The 21,677-nt window shown below is 34.1% G+C and overlaps 1 protein-coding gene across 1 annotated transcript in view; it reads left to right on the plus strand.

The window, feature by feature from the left end:
* The first annotated feature begins 210 nt into the window (after positions 1-210).
* Positions 211-21,677, plus strand: part of LOC118734369 (inositol hexakisphosphate and diphosphoinositol-pentakisphosphate kinase) — a 187,784-nt gene continuing 166,317 nt past the window's right edge. The window contains exon 1 of the mRNA XM_036464093.1: positions 211-1,167. Within this exon, the coding sequence (XP_036319986.1) occupies positions 1,036-1,167 (132 nt within the window). The 5' untranslated portion in view covers positions 211-1,035. The remainder of the gene's footprint in view (positions 1,168-21,677) is intronic.

The raw sequence follows: 21,677 nt of genomic DNA on the forward strand, positions 1-21,677 counted from the left end.
CTGAGTAATTCTAGTTGGCCGTTCACAGCTGACAACAATTGTGTACAAAAGAATTGCTCTGTGTGAACGCGAAGGGCAACACCAAAAGAGAAATTGCCGAAAATGACTAACAACAGTTTCTCTGTGTGAACCCAGTCTTATGGAACTGTACGATGGTGAATACTTCGCGTTGCGCATAGCAAGGGCTGACGTGAACTGTTGGTAAACAAACGCAGCTGATCCAAACAAAACAAAACAAAAAGACTCCGAAATTTGCCGGCAGCTGATTTCTGCAAAAGAATTTTACAGAGCTCAAGCCATCAATGCGCGTATGGAAATGTCAAACATTTGTTCTGCAAATACAAAAACAAATGCAACATGTGTACTTGAATTTGACAGCCAAACGATTTTTGACGACACTGCTGCGAGTTCGTCGGCTGTGTATTTGGTCTATACTGTGGTATTTGGTCAATTTTGGCTGGTTGAAGTTTGTGTGAAAGTGAGATTTTATTTATTCGTGGAAAATTTGTATACATATAAGTTGGATAAAAAGATTTAGAAAATTATATAATGGCCTCTGAAAATGTCTGCGAAACCTACAAAATGTTTTTGAGTACCTAAAAGTGATATTTGTAATCGCTAATGATAAAAAATCAATAGCTACAACTATGTATGTACATGGTGCAATGTGGAGAATTAAAAGAAAAGTGCAAATAGTTTTCCCTTTAAAATTGTCGAAATGACGACGTTATATGTTCATACATACATTTAAAAAAGTGATAGTTAACCAAATCTATCAAAATATTGACAAACCTGCGTGCACAAAACCCACTGCATTTATATTAACAAATTAATCAACCATACATACATACTTATAATGTACCAACATTCATCGCAGTGACGTCGCATTTCGTTCAGCCTACCTTTCGCATGCAAATGCTATTCACAAGTACATTACATATGTAACTACACAGAAAATTCTTAGAGCCTTGCATAGTATAGTAAATCGCTTCAGCTTACCAAGGATAACATAAAAGCACATTCGGTAGATGCATCATGTCCTACACGGAACTGGAATCAGGTTACCAGGACTTGCGACAATCATCGCAGCACGCACAGTCACAAATGCAATCCTTCACAAGCGAGCGCAGCAGCCGACCTGGATTTTTTGTTGGCAGTGATGGCAATGTAATGAGTCTTATCCTATATATGTAAATGCTAATATTTAGATTGGAACGATTTTGTGTTATATGTATATACATATGTATGTATGTATACTATAAGCATACCTTTGTTTTTATAAATTTCCATAATATGTATATGTAGGTCATATACACCGCGATCTCTGACGTGGTCTATGGTGCGTTAAAAAGCGTACGTAACCGGGGGTGTAAATACAGATGCCTGTTGTATTAAAAATCAATAGTATCTACTTTCTTATGTTTAACGTTAACCATACGTTTACAATACATATGTATGTATTCAATAGTGTAATGACTCGGGGGGAAAAACCAAAACTCGAGAAAAAACGGTTTTAAAGTTTTGAATTAACATAACGTTACCTTAATTCACAAAGTCCCTAACCATCAATTTTCGTAACTGTGTTTTTCACACGGTAAAAATAACCGTAGATCCATGGTAAAAATTACCGTAGATCTACGGTAAAATTACGTGGATAATGTGTTGCCGGAGAAGTGGGGCAGAATATAGGCATTATAACCCTTACTACTCAGAATTCTCCTTTCTGTGTTGCCGGAGAAGTGGGACAGAACTTCCTTCGGCGTAATTTTTAGCGTGGCGCGTGTAAGTAGACACTTCCATTAAAATACACCTTTGGGAGGGAAACGCAACAACAAGCACATGGAAGAAAAGTTCTGAAATAAAACGAGGAATCTGCTTTTAGGGCCTTTGTGAATTAAAGTAACGATACATCCCAGGAAACATTTGGAGTCATAAATGAGTCTTTAAGGAGTCCTATTTCGGAGCCATTACGCTCACAATGAGCTCATTTAAGAGTCCGATATGAGGGTGTTTCCCTTTCTCCGAAGGTCGACTTATATGAGCTTAAATTCATACAACAAATGAGCCTCGATATGAGTCATATTGGACTCTTATTGGCCTAATATACGGCTCATTTTGGACTCTTTTAAAACAATTATTGGCCTCATATATGAATCATTTCAGACTCTTTTCGAGCCTCTAATCAGCCTCATAAATTACTAAATTCGGACTCTTATTTTAGGTTGTTCTTTGAGTCTTATTGAACGCACTATATTTGCAAAGGCATTCAGCAAAAATTCCTTTCAAATAACATGCATACATACTTACGTGCATATACACATTCCAACATGCATGCAATAGCAGCAGCTGCAGCTAAATTTTGTTCATTTAGGCTGCGTTTCTTTATACATTCCGGATAAACCCATTTCACAACCAGAATAAACAGAATGCCATTGAAATATACGTTTACATATCATCAGGAACATTCTAAAGAATAAGTAAACAAAAAAGTTTATTCCAAACGTTCAGAATGAATAAAGAAATGCAGCCTTATTGTTTTCTAATTATTTTCAATTTCTGTATAAACAAGTTTGGATATAAATTTTAAATCTTTATTGTTTTTATATTGGCACAAGGTGCTGGCTCATAACTTGGATCCAAAATGTATTCAACAAAGTGTGATTGATTTTGAAGTTGATCTCATAAGAAACAGGCTATAATGTCAAATTGAAATGAATTGTTAACCCATTTGAAAATATCTTTTTTTTCAAATTTGAATTTGTTTAAAAAAAATGTGCACAAAAACTTTCAAGCAACAAATTTTTTTAACAAACGTGAAATTGTTAAGAGATAAACCGCCGAGGAGAGCAAGTAAGCACATTTAAAGTTTGGTAATAAGTAAATACGTTCGACTTTGCTTAAATATTTAATGTGAGGAAACCAAGATGAAACGGAGCAAAACTTTTGAAAGGTGCGCTGTATGCAATAGAAGTCAGGACACGAAAATAGTGCGATGTTTTAAACCACCTAGTTGCGAGTTAAGACGGCAGCGATGTGGTGTTATACTACGTGATTCATCTCGCGTTTGTGAAAACCACTTCAAGGAAAGTGATTTCAGCTCGTTTATACCCAAACTATTTCGCACGAAAAAAATTTAATTTCAAAATTGTTAGAGTTAAGCAGTCATATAAAATTGGAAAAAATGTAAAATCATACTTTTATAAGTGTCGAATAAAAAATTTAAATATGAAAATAAACGCACAAAAGCATAAAACTTAGGCAATTAAAAACAATAAAATTGCTAAAACGATTTTATAAACAATTTGTTTTATTTTTTTGACAAAACATATATATTCCCGGCAATGTAAGTAATCAAAATAAAAGCCTCGGGTATCAGTGCTGACAAGATACATGCATTACTAAGGGTTAATTCGTTTGTTTATACTTTTTGACATTATAGTACCTTAAAAGAGAGCCGCACTGAGTTGTCAATCACACCTTGTTTAATACACCTTGCTTGGATCATATACATGATTCAATTATTAAAGGTTTTGTAAGTAGCTTTTCTAAAATTTGGCACTCCCACCCACAGTGATGGTTTATGGAAGCAGGAGAAAAAGGGGAAGAATTCAATCACACTTCCTAAAATGGGGGCTAAATTCCAAAAAATGGTGTGGATAATAGTGAATGGTGGTATTTTGAAACAAAAACGAATTTGATTTAATTATTCAATTTAAAAAAGCTTATTTACATCGAATATAACCCCCGATTGTTATTAAAAATAAATATTTCTATGTATATACCAAACTTGCGTACGTCAGATGGCGCATACCTCGAGAATGGATGGTCAACTTTCAGGTTTTTTTGTTGTATTTGTTTGCCAGATGATGGATATGAAGAAGCTCTTTGTTTGTGGAAAATATGGAATATTTATTTAAAAAAATTTGGAGCTTACGTTTCTTTCGCGGTTATGGCTCGATTGTTTCGAATATGGTAATTAGAATTCTTTGACGTCGCACTTTTAATGTTCTGGGGAGAATATTCAACACTGGCTTACACAGCCGCAATTGGCGATTCGTGCCGGACGAACTCAGGAAGAATAAAAACAACACGCAGCTACTGAACGACTGAGATAGGGAACGTGATCTACACCGTCAAATGAGTAGTGGCGTAATGGGGCTTTCGCACGCGGCGATTTTTCAGGCAACTTTTGCGTTCAACTCACGCCGGGTTGCACGAAAAAAAATTTTAATGACTTAAAAATATCAAAATATTCGCCATAAAAAGGCGTTTGCATTGTTCAACTTTGCATTCTACTTTTGGTTGAATGGCCTTTCAACTAATCGCTTTCAACAAAGTTGGGCGCCAGCCAACATTCGTCTCGTGCGTACACCTTTTAAGTGTGCAATTACATCGCGACATTGACTAAACCGAGCTGTCGTGTGACGATTGGGTTTATGGATGCGGTTTGGCAATGTTATATTGCGTCAAAGTCTCATTCGGAGACACCAGGATTGTGTTGTGGAGGACAATACCTAAATACCTTCGTTGGCTCATTTACCAAAACCATTGCACGCTTTACTTTAAGCACTTGGCAGAATCAAGAGATCTCCACGACTATTGACAAATACATTTCGGCATTTAAGGGAATTTCGTCTCTTTAGCCTACATTGAATTTCTGTAGTCCAACGATTCTCACCCATTTTGTCTTGTTGGTGCCAGCGAATGAAAAACAAACATTTCTTCAAATTTAAAAAGTAAAAATTTTACTACTAACAATTTAAAAATGTTCTTAAAACTTGCAAAGAAATTTGGAAAAGAAATATCACTGTTTTTGTTTTTAGCAGTAGGGTGGGAGTGTCATTGATAAAATTAGAGCGAGAGAAAGTTTTTCTTACAAAACCTTTCATTATTGAATCATGGATCATATATGAGTCCTAAAAGATTCATATAAGAGTAAAAAAATTTTTGTTTTTGAACCTCATATTTCTTACCTACCTAGGACTCCCTTTGGAATCATATATTCTGAACGCTCAGAATATGTTTGCGGGGATATACTCCCGTAGTAAAAAATAATACATACATACTTGGTTCTAGTGAGATACTGGTAATCGATAGAGCTATGAACTTTTTACAGAACATAGAAGAATTGGCGGAAATTTTTGCATGCTTAACTAAATTTTTGTAATTTTTGGATTACGACAGTATTGAAGTAAATGACCGATATGTACATATATACTTACATATATACATATATTCGGTTCTTCGCCACAGCGTTTCTTTCCTGACACGCCCAGCAAACATTTGGAGTAATAAATTGGTCTTTAAAGAGTCCTATTCGGAGCCTTTTTGTTCATAATGAGCTTATTTAAGAGTCCGAAATTAAGAGACATATATGAGCTAAAATTCACACATTAAATGAGCCTTAATATGAGTCATATTGGGCTCATATACGGCTCATTTTTGATATTTTTTATGAAAATTTTTGGCCTCATATGAATCATTTCAAGCTCTTTTTTAAATTACTCTTATTGGCCTCGTAAATCGCTTTTCGGGACTCTTTATTTTAGGTTATTCTTTGAGCCTAATTGGTCTTATTCTTTGGCTGCATTTCTTTATTCATTCTGAACGTTTGGAATAAACTTTTTTGTTCACTTATTGTTTAGAACGTTCCTAGTGATATGTTAACGTTATTTCAAACGCGTTCTGTTTATTCCGGCTGTGAAATGGAATTATCCGGAACGTATAAAGAAACGCAGCCTTTGACTCTTAAAGCTTAAACAGACGGCAGCGTTGATTCGGCTTAACTCGGACTTAATCCGGATCAACTGCAGTTAATTCCCGAGTTGATCCGGATCAACGCTGCCGTCTGTTTATGCTTTTAGAGCCAGTTATTCAGTGGCAGTTCAAACTTAGATCACGTAAACTGCGTTTAAATTGAACAGCTGGCTGACATTTGATTGGCTTATCTTAGTTTAAATCAGCCAGATCGGGCGTTTAAACTGAGTTTAAACCACGGCCGTGCACTGAAAAACTGGCCCGTATTGACTTCAAATACCATACATACGTACATACATATGTACATATTAGGGATGTCAATCCTGGGATCCCTGGATTCCGGTGTTTTTGAGCTCCCGAAAATTAATGCAAGCAAATCCCGGGATCCCGAAAAACTTAGAAAAATAAAACAGGGGGTTCCACAGGGTGGTGTCCTTTCCCCACTACTGTTTAACTTTTACATTTCAAAGCTTCCTCAACCACCAGAGGGAGTCTCGATTGTCTCTTACGCCGACGATTGCTCGATCATGGCGACTGGGAATGGAATTGATGACTTGTGTTTGAAAGTAAACGGATATCTCTCTGACCTTTCTCGCTTCTTCACTGCAAAGTGTCTAGCCCTCTCCCCTACGAAATCCTCTGCGACCCTGTTCACAACCTGGACGAAGGAGGTCAGGCTACCGCTAGGAATTCACGTCGATGACACACCAATTCCGACGGTGAATAATCCTAAAATACTCGGAGCAACATTGGACAGCCTGCTCTCCTTCTCTGCGCACACAACCGCTATTGTCAATAAAGAACAGAGCCGCAACAAGGTCCTCAAGTCGCTAGCCGGCAGTACTTGGGGCAAAGACAAAGAAACGTTGCTGGCAACATACAAGGCAATAGGCCGGCCGGTTTTAAACTACGCAGCACCAGTGTGGTCGCCGGGGACTAGTAGGACGCAGTGGACGAGGCTACAGATGGTACAAAATACAGCACTCAGGACAGCGACAGGATGCCTCCTGATGTCACCAGAACACCACCTCCACGATGAGGCAAAAATGCTCCCAATTAGGGAGCACAACACGATGCTCTGCAAGCAGTTTCTTGTTGGGAGCCACAGATGTGGCCACCCAAATAGACAGCTGCTTGCAGAGGAGCCCTCGCCGAGGCACGTCAGGAGGCATCTATATGAACTGACGGACGAAGTCCAGTGGTTCATTAAGCAACCTCTGGACCCGTCAGCTCATAGACAGGCCCTGAACGGCATTCACAGGGACGCAGTCTCGAGTTATGTAGACTCAAGACCTGTGAATGCCGTTCTAGGCACACAAACACCGGACATTGACATGACGGAGCTCCATCTGCCTCGGGAGACCAGAACGACAATAGCCCAACTTCGCTCTGGCTACTGCAGCATGCTAAACTCCTACCTGTGTAGGTTAAATGCGGATGTGCCAAACGAATGTTCGGCATGCGGAGAGACCCCTCACGACTCGAAACATCTCTTCGCATGCCCGGAAAACCCCACAACCCTAACGGCGTCGTCCCTATGGACGGACCCCATAGAGGCTGCACGCTTCTTGGGGCTGCCGTTAGTGGAACTCGACGACAACGACTGAGATATCAGCCGATCTGGGCGGGGTTGTTGTAGCCGCTACAACAACAACAACAACAACATCCCGAAAAATTGAAAACATAGAATTTATAGTAAGAACTTGTTTATTATGAATTTGAAGTATGATTTTTGTAACATGCCGTTTTGACTACAATCAACAAATATATTGAAACTATACTTTTAAAATGCAGCCTGCACCTTTTTTGAAGAAGATTTAGATTAATGTACTCATAGCATCGCTAATGTTACCGAAACATAAAATTTTAAGGAAAAGTTACAAAAGTATTTAAATCAATCTTCTCAAACTTCCTCAAATCGAAAAACTTATTTTTTATCCAACGTGCTCATCATTGCCTTCAAATGCTTATGACTACCTTTTGACTGTTCAGCCTAAAAGTGTTGAGGCTGAGTAGGTTTTGTGTGTAACAACTGCAGGACAAAATTAGAAGACTCCGCTTTGAATGCTTTGCTGCTCTTATGAAAACATTTTAAGTGCAATAATAACAACACCGGCACAAAAAAGATGTGTGCCTTTAACTAGACCCACCTACTAACATGTATTTCGACCCGCTGAATCTGATTCTGAGGTCCCTTTGAGACTTGTACACCCTAACAAATTTCGGGAAAATTGCGAAAAAATGGCAAAAAAATTGTCATTCGCCATTTTTTTATGGAGTAGAATAAACATATTTAGATAATTTGTTTTTGTACATTTTTGTTTAATGTTTTTTTCTAATAATCATTACTTCCGAAAGAACCTGCTATTTACATTGTTATTTGTGATGCATGCGTGCCTCAATCACATGGTTTTTTAAATACAATTTAAAAAATGTATTACGTTAGGATTTGTCTGTATTAATAAATATGTGAATTTTACAATCAGTTAACCCAAATTTTAAATAGTTTTATTTCATGATATGTTTAAATGCCTTCAAATATTGAGTTTTTACTCATATTGGTAAAAGTTACATCTCAATGTAAATAATCCCGGATCCCGGGATTACTTAAAATTCTCCGCAAATTTTGGCATCCCTAGTACATTAGTGCATATATGTACATTCATATGTATGTATGTATGTATACCTCAGTGGATATATCCACTAGATATAAGCATTTCAACATACATACATAAATTTAATCGCAATAATTAATTATTTTCCATATCCGTATAAACAAGTTTAGATATAAATTTCGAATCTTTATTGTTTTTATATTGGGCCGAAGTGCTGGCTCATAACATTGATCATATACATACATACATATGTCTCCTAAAAGATCTATAAGAGTCATAAAGTTTTTATTTTTGAAACTCATATTTCTTACCCACGTAGGACTTCTTTCGGACTCATATTCAGAATGTGTTTGCGTGGCGTTTACAATATTATTTGATCCTTAAGCAGAACTGTTCAAGCGATAGTACTAACGTATGTATTTTTTCTTAATCGGTAATAAGGCTTTGTCGATTTGGACAGGAATTTAACGTAGCTTAACTACACTCCAAATGTTAGTTCATAAAGCTACAAAGCTAGGGACAAACTATACAAAAAAAAACTGTGGAATAATTATAATTTTTTTATTCAATAAAAGAATTCAAAATACCAGAATGCTTCTTTTTAAAATGTACGACTTGTTGAGCATTTAGTAGCATCCATTCTGGATTTTGTTATAACAACATAAAACATTTCGCGAAAAAAATCGATGTCGGTCGGGTATCGTATACCCGACTTTAATAATAATATTTGTTAGTGTTAATCTACACATCATCCAATACAATTCGATTCTACTAACCAGTTGCGCGTTCCGTCAACAGTCGGGTTTACGCCAACAGGAGTGTTGCCCCGGCGAAAAATAAAATTGACCAAAATCGATCAAAAAATTTACCAAATCCCGTAAAAATTAAGCAATTATTTAACGGATCTTAATTAAACGAAAAATGATTGGTTTGTATAAAGCCGTATTTTTTTCTTACAAAGCTTGGTTAATTGGGTATAGAAATAAAAAGTAAGCAAGTAAGTAAGTAAAGGCAATCTAAGGCTCACTTTTGTCGTCAAAAGTAAGGATTTTACAGTCTAAGGGCCAATTTCGTAACGAAACACTTAAAGTTCCCTTTGCAAAAGTTTCCTTTTAGTTAAAATGTCATTTAAATGTACTTTAAACAAGATGCGTTTTCATAATACAATGGCAATTGAATAATAACAAAAGGTTCATTTAAATGAAAATAACAAAGTTGGCAATGCTGGTCTCAGCACAATTGCATCAGCTGGTTGTTATAAATATGTAATTATACTACGCAAATGACATACTTTTTTTTCTTTCAAAAGAGACCTTTATGTCATTTAAATTTCCATTTTGGGTATTTAACCAAAGAGCCTTTATGGGCACCTTTATCTTTAAAATGGCTTTATGAAATACAGTGTTGGAAAAAATAATAGAAACAACTTATTGAAAAATATTAAATCAATTATATCAACACTAGTTATATATATTTTTTTGGAATGGCGCACCCTGTACAAATATCAGTTAAAGGTTGTTCTTTTGCAAAACATTATATTCCGCTAGTTTGTCTCCTTTTCACTTTATGTGCGAGAGAGTAAACAATTGAATAGTTGCGCTTGGAAAAAATAATAGAAACAAAACGTGTTTGTTAATATTGGTGCTTTACAAAAGGTAAATTAATTATTTTTGGCACTTCTAATTGCGTTTTTAAAGAATGTTAACTAAAGTAGAGTTATACTATAGGTTATTGAAACATAAAAAAGAATAAAATGGGCCGAGCTAAACACTGCACGGAAGAGGAGAAGAATTTAATGATAAGTTTAAGAAAACAAGGAAATTCGATGAGTAAGATAGTAGATATGGTGGGCTGTTCCAAAACGAAGGTGTCCCCTGCCCTTCATAGCGTAAAAAACCAGAAACACGACGCACAAAGCGAAAAATGACTGCTAGCGATCAAAGGCGTTTAATTCGGCATTACAAAGTTAACTCTTTTCTGTCCTCAAGAAAGCTGAAAACAGAATTTAATGTCGATGTAACAAGCCGAGCCATGACGTACAGATTGGCAGAAGCCAAACTTTCAGCCAGAATCTCTAGAAAGGTAGTGTTGCTGAGCCTTAAAAACAAAAACAACAGACTTGGTTTTGCCAGAAAACATCTTTTTCGTAAAATGTGTAGAGTAACATGTTTGGATCAGATGGAAAATGGTACGTAAAACGTCCTACGAACACAGCCTTTGATCCACAACACACGAAAAAAACGGTTAAGCACAGCGGGAGTTCCATTATGGTATAGGGCTGCTTCCCGAAGGAAGGAGTTGGTCCAATACTTTGGATTAAGAACAAAATGTGCGCGCTTGACTATGTAAACATATTACAGACGATAAGGCTTTCCTATGCTAAAGAGGAAATGCCATTGCGGTGGGATTTACGGCAGGATAATGATCCTAAACATGCATCAAAACAGGTAAAGTAGTGGTTAAAGAAGGAAACAGTGCAGGCTATGGAGTGGCCGCCACAATAGCCAGACCTCAACCCTATTGAGCAACTTTGGGCGGACTTAAAGAAGAGAATCGGGCCTTTTAAAGCCAGCAATAAAGACGAATTGTGGCGCCACATTCTAAAATCGTGGTATTCCATTCCGAAAAGTGTTTGTGCAAACTTCGTCAATTCGATGCACCGAATATGCGAATCAGGCAATGCGGCGATTCAATAAGCTATTAAAACAATAATATTTTTGTAAGAATTTTTGGTTCAAAGCTTAGTTTATTTAGAAATAATACTTTGTTTCTATTATATCTTCCAGGCCAAAATTAAAAAAGGGGCCACAATTTATTTATGGCTTATTGCCCTTGCAAAAGAAGTCTAGATTTTAATTAACGTAAACGAAATGTACGAAATCGGAATGTGTTTAAAATGAAAGAGTTCTTCAAACAATAAAAAATATATGAAAGCTGTATGTTTCTATAATTTTTTCCAACACTGTAGATCAGCAAAATAAAGCATCCTTTAAATTTTAAAACACTCTTTAATTTTATTATGAAATCGGCCCTAAGGCCCAATTTCATAGATGCTTTCCATTTCCAGACAACCGGTCAGGTACGAGCATGATTTTTAATTTCGACCAAACTCAAATACATTGTTTGTTGGTCCAAATAATGAGACACGTATTTTTTCTTTTGGCTCGGAAAAATTTTTCGGCCGAATTAAACGCGATTTTGTTTTTCAGGCAAAAATCGATTATTCGAATTGACAGTGAGAATGTTTTTTTAAAATGCCCATAACTTTGTCAAAATTTAATAGATTCCAACAATGTTTTTACTCAAATGTCAGTAATTCTTGTCACTTCAAGAAAGAATGATATAATTATTGATTTTCATTATTTAAAATTTTTTATTTAACAATAAACAAAAAGTGCATATTTTTTTTAAATTTAATTTCTCAAAAAGTGTATTTTTTTTTCTCTCAAACTTTTTTACCGGGAAAGAGACACTTTGAACTACAATGAACCCAAATCTCTAATAGCGAAGATTTTTTTTTCTGAGTTATGATTTTTTATAGAAAATATACGTTTTTGTGGTACATACTACAATATTCTTATATTGTTTAACTAAATGGAACATATGTATGTAATATATCAGCAAAAAATACAGCCGTGATCATTTTTTGTATGTATATCAAATAGATATTAGAACACACTTTCCACCATACAGTTTCGATTATAAAAAGCGGGAAAATGTGATTTTGTATTTCGAAACTGTATGGTGGAAAGTGTGTTCTAATATCTATTTGATACACAAAAAATGATCACGGCTGTATTTTTTCCTTTTAGTTAAAATGTCATTTAAATGTACTTTAAACAAGATGCGTTTTCATAATACAATGGCAATTGAATAATAACAAAAGGTTCATTTAAATGAAAATAACAAAGTTGGCAATGCTGATCTCGGCACAATTGCATCAGCTGGTTGTTATAAATATGTAATTATACTGCGCAAATGACATACTTTTTTATTACCTTCCTTTTATTAACTCGGGATGTAACTATGTAATATTGATGCGCCTAAAAGATGCAGCGATTTCTATTATCAAGTTACATACCTGATGACAATACGAATGACAATTATAATAGGGAGGTTTTAGTTTTTTAAACTACAATTTTATTTCTTACAAAAGAGACCTTTATGTCATTTAAATTTCCATTTTGGGTATTTAACTAAAGAGCCTTTATGGGCACCTTTACCTTTAAATTGGCTTTATGAAATAGAACAGCAAAATAAAGCATCATTTAAATTTTAAAACATTCTTTAATTTTATTATGAAATCGGCCCTAACAGTTGCTTAATTTAAAAACTATTATTTACCTACACATTCTTTCAGGCTTTCAACATATACTCCTTTAATAGTTAGCTGCCCTTTCGCTATTTTTTTTTTGAATGCATTGCATAAAATACCAAAACCAGGGACCTACATTTCTAGGTCGCCTCCGTACGGCAAATGGTTTTTATGAGAAGCGATTTCATGGCAGAAGTTCATTCGGGGGTTTGAAAATGCGACGACCGCGGGTCAGGAGTTGCATAGAGCAACATTTCCTGGAACTTTATACGGGATATGGATAACAGTCTTCCTAAAATAAAATTGAAAATTTGATTGAAATGGTAACTCTTATGACTATGAATTTTTGAGAAAAATTTTCCTTTTTGACTATTTTAATGAAATCAAATTAATCAGCCATTGACAATATGTTCGTTTTTGGTTGTTGTTGTTTCCGACATGGTGGGTGTATGATGTATTTTGGAACGAATTTCCGTCATCCTTTGACAAGGGATGGCGGAAATTCGTTCCAAAATACATCATTGACAATATGCTTATTTGAAAATTATACTTAATACATGAAATATTGTGCATGTATAGGATTTTTTTGTCATTAACCCACAGGCAACGACTGGTCCAAAAGTACCCACAAATATTTGTTGATATACATATATATATTTTTTTTTGTATAATATGTATTTATTTATTGAATCTTTCTTTCGAAACTAACAATAAGTTTTCAAATCTTACAAACTACTATTAAATTTAAAATTTCTGTGGCAATGCTTAGAAATTTTTTATTTTTTCATACATATATATTTATTATTATTATTGTTCAAAGGCTGGTTGTGTAAACACTTGAGGTTACGAGGCTTGCTGTAATGATGCAATTGCACATTAAAAGCCAAATCAGGTAGAGCCGATCTATTGCAGCAGGCACGCTCGCAAAAGCATCAAAAAAGTTGTGCAGCATAAAACGTCAGAAAAAAGTGGGCGACTTTTTTAAGACTTCATTGAAAATGTACTAAACGCAAAAAAGACTGAAATATTAGGTCCATTCAATAAGTTTTCCAGTAAGTACTTAACGTTAAAGAAAATAGAGAGTAAAATTGAGAGCAAGAGAAAATTTTCAGAAAAAGTTATTGAACGCAAAACTAGTAAAGACTTGCAACTGACGGTTAAGTTTTGGCGCGCAATTTTCTTTTTAATTGGGAATAGTTCCCATCGTCATAAAAGTAAAAAAAAATATACAATAGATTTAGATTTTTTATCCATATTTTCATTTCACTAATAATGTTTCATCAAATCATCTTAAACAGTTTACATTTGAATTTGGAACTTTCGGACTCCTGCAAATTCCTGCTAGTAAAATTTTTACTTGCAAGAATTTGCAGCTCTCTCGGGTTGTAACGCTCTCGAGTTCGCTCCCTCTTGCAAATATTTTGGGTTATTGAATGCATTTCCAGTAAAAACTTGCAAGTACTTAGTAGTAACAATTCGTAACAATTTTTTGATAATGAAGGGATCTATTGCTATGCTGCTTCTTAGCAGAACGTAATTTAGCATTTTCGACAACCGAGCCCCTAACCAAATTTCTACAAGAAAAAAAAAATTAAATGATTAAAAATCAACGCGATTATTTAGCCCCTTTAAACTTGCACATTATTACCCTGAAATTTAATAGGCTAAAAAATCTGAATAGAAAGTTGAAAATCTAGCTGAAAATTTGCAGATTGTTTATAATTTTTGCACAATTTTTGTGGACTTATATTTTGTTTGTTAATGGCGAAAGAGAAACCGCCAAAATCGATCAATATGTTGATGACTTAATCAGCTGATCACAAGTGTATGTATAAAATGATTTTTATATTAACGATCTCAAACCAGTTTACAATGAATTTTAAATGTGCTCTGTCGAAATGACATTTTAATATACATTACGTACATATCGAGCCCTAACCGCCAAAATAACGTAAGCGACAAAATTTTCTTTTTAGGCAGAAATGCGTCTAAATGCTCTAGGAATATTTCTGCATCAAAAAGAAAATTTTGTCGCTTACGTTATTTTGGCGGTTAGGGCTCGATATGTACCTTTGTATACAATAAAAGTTTAAATAAGAACACTTTTTTGTACATTCGTTTGAAAAAGACGTTTTTGGGTAGGAAATGACGTTTTTTCAGACCAAGAGGGACGTTTTCTCATGCCGAAGACCTGGCAACACTGCTGATAGCACTCTTCCGATCCTCATTTTTTATACTGCACTGGGCACGAAAGTGGAGACATTCTTCTGAAAGGCGATAGAAAAATCATTTGTAATGCTTTGGCATTTACTTCGGCTTCTGACGTGCTTAACTTCGTGAGGTTAAAAATAAAATATAATATAAAGTTCCTTAGGTATGGATGTTTTCAACACCATATAGTTTTTACGGGTTAAGTGTCGCTATATTGAGTTTTTTGTCCCCCTAGGCCGGGGCCTATCGGACCTTAAGGCAAATCCGCCACTGAGGACAATACAAATAGAAATTTTGTATATCGCTTTGAAATCCCACAATTATTTACTGAACGAAATCGGAAAAGCTTTATAGCTCAGATTTTTTAAAATTATTAAATGCCTGGAATAGCTCTTTTTAAAGAGGCAAAAATCTATTTTGCTTTAATTTGCTTACTTCAAAATAATTTTTTAAATCTGTTCTGCCACCTCTATTACATGACATAAAAAGTAAATGCAACCATTTATTTTAGCACCGTGAAATTAAAACAAGGAGTTATTCGTCTAATGAGTTTTTATATTTTATTTCATTTTAATTCAAATTTGCGAATGGTTATTAATTAATTTCGAAGCCGTTAATCATGAATATTTTGCTAAAGGGAATGACATCTAGCAGTAACGTAGTTTTGACTTCATTAAATGTGCAGTGTTGTTATTAATCTTAATGTTTAAGGACCATTCGACTTAGTTTTTTCACATGTTTACTTTGTTTCGATCACTCATACACATACATATGTACATATATGCAATCCAATAAAAAATTCATACTTAATTTACGAACACTAACAACCAATTATGATATGGGGCCATGAGGGCCAGAGTAGCTTAACTTACATTTCAAAAAAATTTAGGTACAGATAAAAATGCTCTACTAGAATTGAAAAGGTAATAGCACGAGGTACGTCCTTTTAGTTTTCTTTTACTATAATAAGTAGCATCACGAAGGTACAATGGAGTTTTTAGTAAAATAGCGCATTTATTATTTATAGATACTTGTTTCTCGTATTGTTGAAAACAATTTTTTGTAGATAGGCTCCTCTGTCTCTATGGCTTCATATGTACATATAACAATGTATCCATAACATCTGTATCCAAATAACATCTTAAAAAATATTACGAAACATAAAGTAATCAAAAACAGTACAGTTTTTAAATACCAACGAATACAAGAATTAGTTTATCAAAATGGGCAATAGTCTGGAGAAATTTGTATTTAATTATGCTTGCCCAGATGAAGATTGGAATCGTCATCGTCAACATACAGTGTCACAGCTACAACAGCCTAAGCAGTGGTCCAGAGAACTTCATCATTTACAACACCAGCTGTCATCAAATGCACAAACGGGACAGACTGGCAGCTGTAAGGCGAAAATGCTAAATAACTCATGTCAATTCAACGCCAAACCTTGGGGGTTCGTATATCCTATTAGAAGTTATTAGTAAATCTAAAGTGGGGCAAAGACATTTTATTTACAAATGTACAAACAGTTGACTACCTTACGAAAAAACCTATTATTTTCTTAAGCGAAACATGCATTTTTTGTCTTATCTATGATTCCCCTCAAAACTTTTGGCTAAAAAAATTTACCTTTCAGAAACAGTTATATTTAAATGGCCTACTTTGAAGTTTGTAAGACAATTTGAATAGCTTAAGAAATGTCTCGGTTGAGTTTCCTTTCCAAGGCAAGATTAAAAATGTGACTCCATTTAATGTTTCATTTTTTGTGAAACAAATTCATCATACCCCCGATACTTCAAAAGTGTTTGACTAAAGTTTGCTGAGGCGTGATGGGTTACTTTATTAAAAAAATATTAATACTGAGATAAAATTCATATAGGTATTTCCAATCTGGCGTTACGTTGCACTTGTATGATAAAATATTAAACAATAAAATTTAAAATGTCAAAATTTTTTTTTAATGTATTAAAATAGAACCTTTTAAGGCTTATACAATTTTCGTATCAGACATATTGTGTTTTTTCGACCCGCCCTAATGGGCACCCTATTATACATACATATGTACATACATATGCAGATGCAGTATTGTAGAAAACCTTGGCAACTTTTTTCTATTTGGGCAATAAATATTGATACTCGATCCTTGAAACATCGAAATGGTAAACAAAGTTTTCTAATAGCAATCTACCTCGGCAGATATATTTCTATCATTGAAGAGGTTCTTTTGAAGTTCCATAGACGTTCGGAAGCGGAGTAAACTTATCTACGCCACAAATTGGAGAAGGCGATCAGCTAAACTATACTTTGTTTCATTTCTGCATAGAGGTAAATTTATCATTTTTAGTTCAGCAAAATTTACGGACTTTTTTAATTTTATTCTTCCAAGACCACAAAGTTAAATAAAAAATAATCAATAATTTAGTTATTTATTAGTCCACCTCTATAACTAACAAAGTCAGGTAAACAATTTGGCATAGAATTTTTGTAATTGCGATGCATTTCGGGGGTTATTGAATCCCAAGTTTCCACGAAAATGGGCTTCAATACCGGAACAGAGTTAAAGTGTCCAAATTTTCATAAAAACAAAAACAAAGATGCCTAGGGATACAGGCAAAAACGAAGATCAAGGTAAATTTAAACACTATAAGGTAAAGGTGAAGAGGAATATGCAAAAATAAGGATACATATGAAGAAAAGGATGAGGATGAAGATCGATACTGTTAGCGATATAAAACCCGATATTGATATCGATATGAAACTCGATATTGTTATCGATATAATAATCGGTATTTTTATCGATACGATAATGGATATTGTTATCGGTATAATAATCGGTTAAATAATTGATTTTGCTATCGATTTAGTAATTGATATTCTTATCGATATGTATAATAATCGATACTGATGATTCCGATATTTATCGATGAATTATTCGATTTTGCAATCGTGATATTTTTTTTCTATATGTTTATTGGTATCGATATAATAATCGGAACATGGAATGTGATCACCAGGGAACGGATTTTATGGAAATTGCCTTTTTTCCTGCTAAAGAGATAGAGTATATTCGATTAAGAAAGTCCACGGTTTAGCTTTCCCTGATTCCATATATACGCATTTGATGTTGCCTTTTTTTGCCTTTTTTAAGATATTTGCCTTTTTTTGCCTTTTCTACCTTTAAAAAAGTGATTATAGCATTTACAATTTTTTTTAAAGGTTAAAAAATATACACATGCCCATACGGCTTATAGAAGCCCAGGGACCTCTTGCCAAATTGGTGTTGGAAAAATTCAAAGCCGTTTTCTCAGCTAACGTAGGCCTGGAGACAATAAGGGGTGTGGATAAAATTGTAAAGGGCGAGGAAAACGCCCTTATTCCTGATAATATGAACGTTTCAAATTTTCCATATTTAAATTGTGCTCCACTTGTATCAACTTACGTGGAGCGCACATTTAGTACATTCAAGGACGCGAAAATCAAATGAAAATGCTGCCAGAAAACTTCAAAATGCATCTTGTGGTTCAATTAAAGTTTTATGAGTTAGAAACTCGAAAGGATAAAATAGTCAAAGATTCAAAGTACAAATTTTTCATATAATGAAACTAGTTCATAGTTTTTCTCTTTTTACTTGTAATATAAACATTTCTAAAATAAATGTATTTTTTGATTGTTCTTCGTATTTTCTGTCTTTTTTTTAGTGCCTTATTTTGCTTTTTTTGCAATACCTAGGGCCTTTCTTTTCCTGCCTTTTTCGCTATTTTGTTTTGCCTTTTTTGCAATACCCAGTGCCTTTTCCTGCCTTTTTCGCTATTTTATTGTGCCTTTTCCAGCCTATTTCGTTATTTTATTTTGCCTTTTTTATAGGTTTTTAGGTCCTAAAAATCCGTTCCCTGGTGATCACATTACATGACATGACATCACATTAAATCACATGATATGATGTGACATCATATGATATTACATCATATAATATGATATCACATCACATGATATCACGTGGCATGACATCATATGTCATATCATATTATATGGCATGACATCGCATGATATGAAATCACATGACTTGACATCACAAGATATGACATCGTATGACATGAGATGGCATTACATGACGTGGCATCACATGACAAGACATCACATGGTATGACATCATATGACATGACATGACATCCTATCACATCACATCCTATCACAACACATAAAATCACGTCACATCTCTCATCTACGTGAATAGATAAAGAAAAGGATAAAAGCAATGATATGAAAGATAAAAACAAAGATGAAGACCAAGGTAAATTTAAACACTTTACTTTTCTAAGGACAGAGGGGAGTATGTATGCATGTACATATATGAAAGATAAACAAGATAAACAAGATAAATATCAGGAAAAAGGAAAGTATAAAAATTAAGATAAAGGAAAACTGATTAAGATAAACGTATGTAGGTAGGGATAGAGATAGAATAAAGATAAAATTCACCTTAAGCTTATAACGTTATAAGAACTAGCCTGTCGTTATACTCACTTATTTTTTATTGAACACTTTCTCAGCAGAGTTATTAAAGGACTGAGAAAGCGCTTAGATTTATTGAAATAAATTCTGTTAACGAAAATGATCAAGTTAGCGAAATTTATCGATTCATCAAAGTTTATAATTATCGAAATTTATCGGCTGGAATGTATCGGTTATATTCAAAGTCCTGCCAAAGACCTTCAAAGATATAAAAAAGTTAAGTCAAGGTTTAGTTCCAAAACAGGAGATTTTCCGGCAACTAACATTATACACATTGTACATTATAAGTTAAACGACGTGCTAAGTTAAAAAACCTCTCCAAGGGTCTGAAAAAACTAGAAGAACGGTCGAATTTCGACAGTAGCTGGCACTCTAGTATATGTACACTCTAAAAAATATTTGTTTAAATTTGCGCATTTTAAGATAGGTAACCAGTTTCCTCTCTTAATGAATGCAAATTTAAACACTGCTTGCTTACTTTTACTTATCATATGTGTGGCGTAGAACAAATTTCAAATTTGTTTTTTTGAGTTTTAAACATTTATTGTTCACATTTTCACAGTTTACACATAAAATGTTTAAAACTTCCTCTACAAAATTTTCGTTTAAATTTACGCATATAAAGAGAGGTAACCAGTTTCCTCTCCTAGTGTGTGCAAAATTAAACACTGTCTGTTTACTTTTACATATCAAATTTGTCACGTAGCGCACACAAGGGGTGGGTTTTGGGGCTAAATTTATTATGATATAAGAAATTTTGATAGAAAAAATTTTCTTTTCCATTTCTTGTGCGTCATTTTGTAAGAATTTTTCTTTTTTCTTGAGAGCTCTTTGAAGTTTAACTGCAAATGAAAACATTGTCTTAAAAATATGCAATGTAAACTCACTTAGGGCCGGTTACTCAATGTCTGGTTAAAACTAATCTGCGGTTGAACATCGTTATCGACGTTTTCGACTCCATGCATACAACAGGGAGTCGGTAACGTCGATAACTATGTTTAACCGGAGATTAGTGTTAACCAGACATTGAGTAACCGGCCCTTACTGTTGGTTTTTACACTTTACAGCCTAAAAAAGTTTACCACTGATATGTACTTAATAAGCATTCGAAGATTTAATTTGCTAACTTCGAATTCGTTCCACCAAAATGAGCTACATGATAAAAATACAAGTTCAGTTAAATTTTCGTTATTCGAAGTATTAAAAAATGAGAAACCAGAAATCGACGAAAACAAATAAAAAAGTGTAAAAATTTCGTGAAATTATTTAATTTATTTATATTAAAATTATTTTGTAAAATTTTGTATTACTTTTGAAAGTTGAGTGCATCTTTAACCGTTAATTTTTTCATAATTTAATGATCGGATCTAAACCAAATTACGAGACGACCCTTAAGGTACCATCTTTCCGGTAGAAAAAATAATTATTGGAATCGGTTCACGCGGTGCAAAGTTATGCGGTGGAATAAATAAAAGAAGTAAAAATACTACATTGATAACCTCCCCTTTTTTGAAGCCGGTTTTAAATAGTCTGAGTTCTTTGTAAATTTTATGTAAATAAAATGCAATTGATGATACTTAAAAAGTTTATTTATTTATTTCATACTGTAAATAAAACTTTCATAAATGTATTTTAAAGAGCGAATTTTGGGTATTTGCTGATGATATATATTTAGAAGTATAAACCCTTTCCCTCCAAAAATATATTCCTGCGTGCGCCCCTGGCACTCAGTATTTACTATTTGTAAAAAATATATTTTTACTTTCAAAATGTTTGTAATTTTAAACATTTCATGTGTATATTTTAAACAACTCATGTTCAAAATCAAATCTTGAACATCTTGTGCGTATACTTGAACAGATTCTGGTTGAAAAATAAACACTTTTCAGTAGTAGTTTTACATGCACTTTTTAGAGTGTATAATACCCAAAGACATTTTTTGTCCATGTCATCAAATATGCACCGTTCGTTCGATTTTCGAAAATGAGGTGCCAAATGAAAGCGCTTGGGCTGTAGATGCTAGGACTTACCGTTAATTTTTGGAAAAAAATGCGGAGCATGGTCAATAAAAAAAATTGCCAAAAATCAACGGTAAGTCTAGGATACTTAAAACTTGCAATTTGCTTGCTAAAATTTGACAGGCTACAAAACTGAATACCAAAATTTTGTCTAAAGATGCTGAAAAAGAAGTTAGAAAGTTTGGTCAAACTTTGAAGATTTTTCACGTGTGTCAAGTTAGCACTACACTTTTCGAAATTGGAAAAGTTAAC

This window comes from Rhagoletis pomonella, unplaced genomic scaffold, assembly GCF_013731165.1.
Source record: "Rhagoletis pomonella isolate Grant_MI unplaced genomic scaffold, Rhpom_1.0 Rhpom_scaffold_00002, whole genome shotgun sequence".
In the NCBI taxonomy this organism is placed as follows: domain Eukaryota; kingdom Metazoa; phylum Arthropoda; class Insecta; order Diptera; family Tephritidae; genus Rhagoletis; species Rhagoletis pomonella.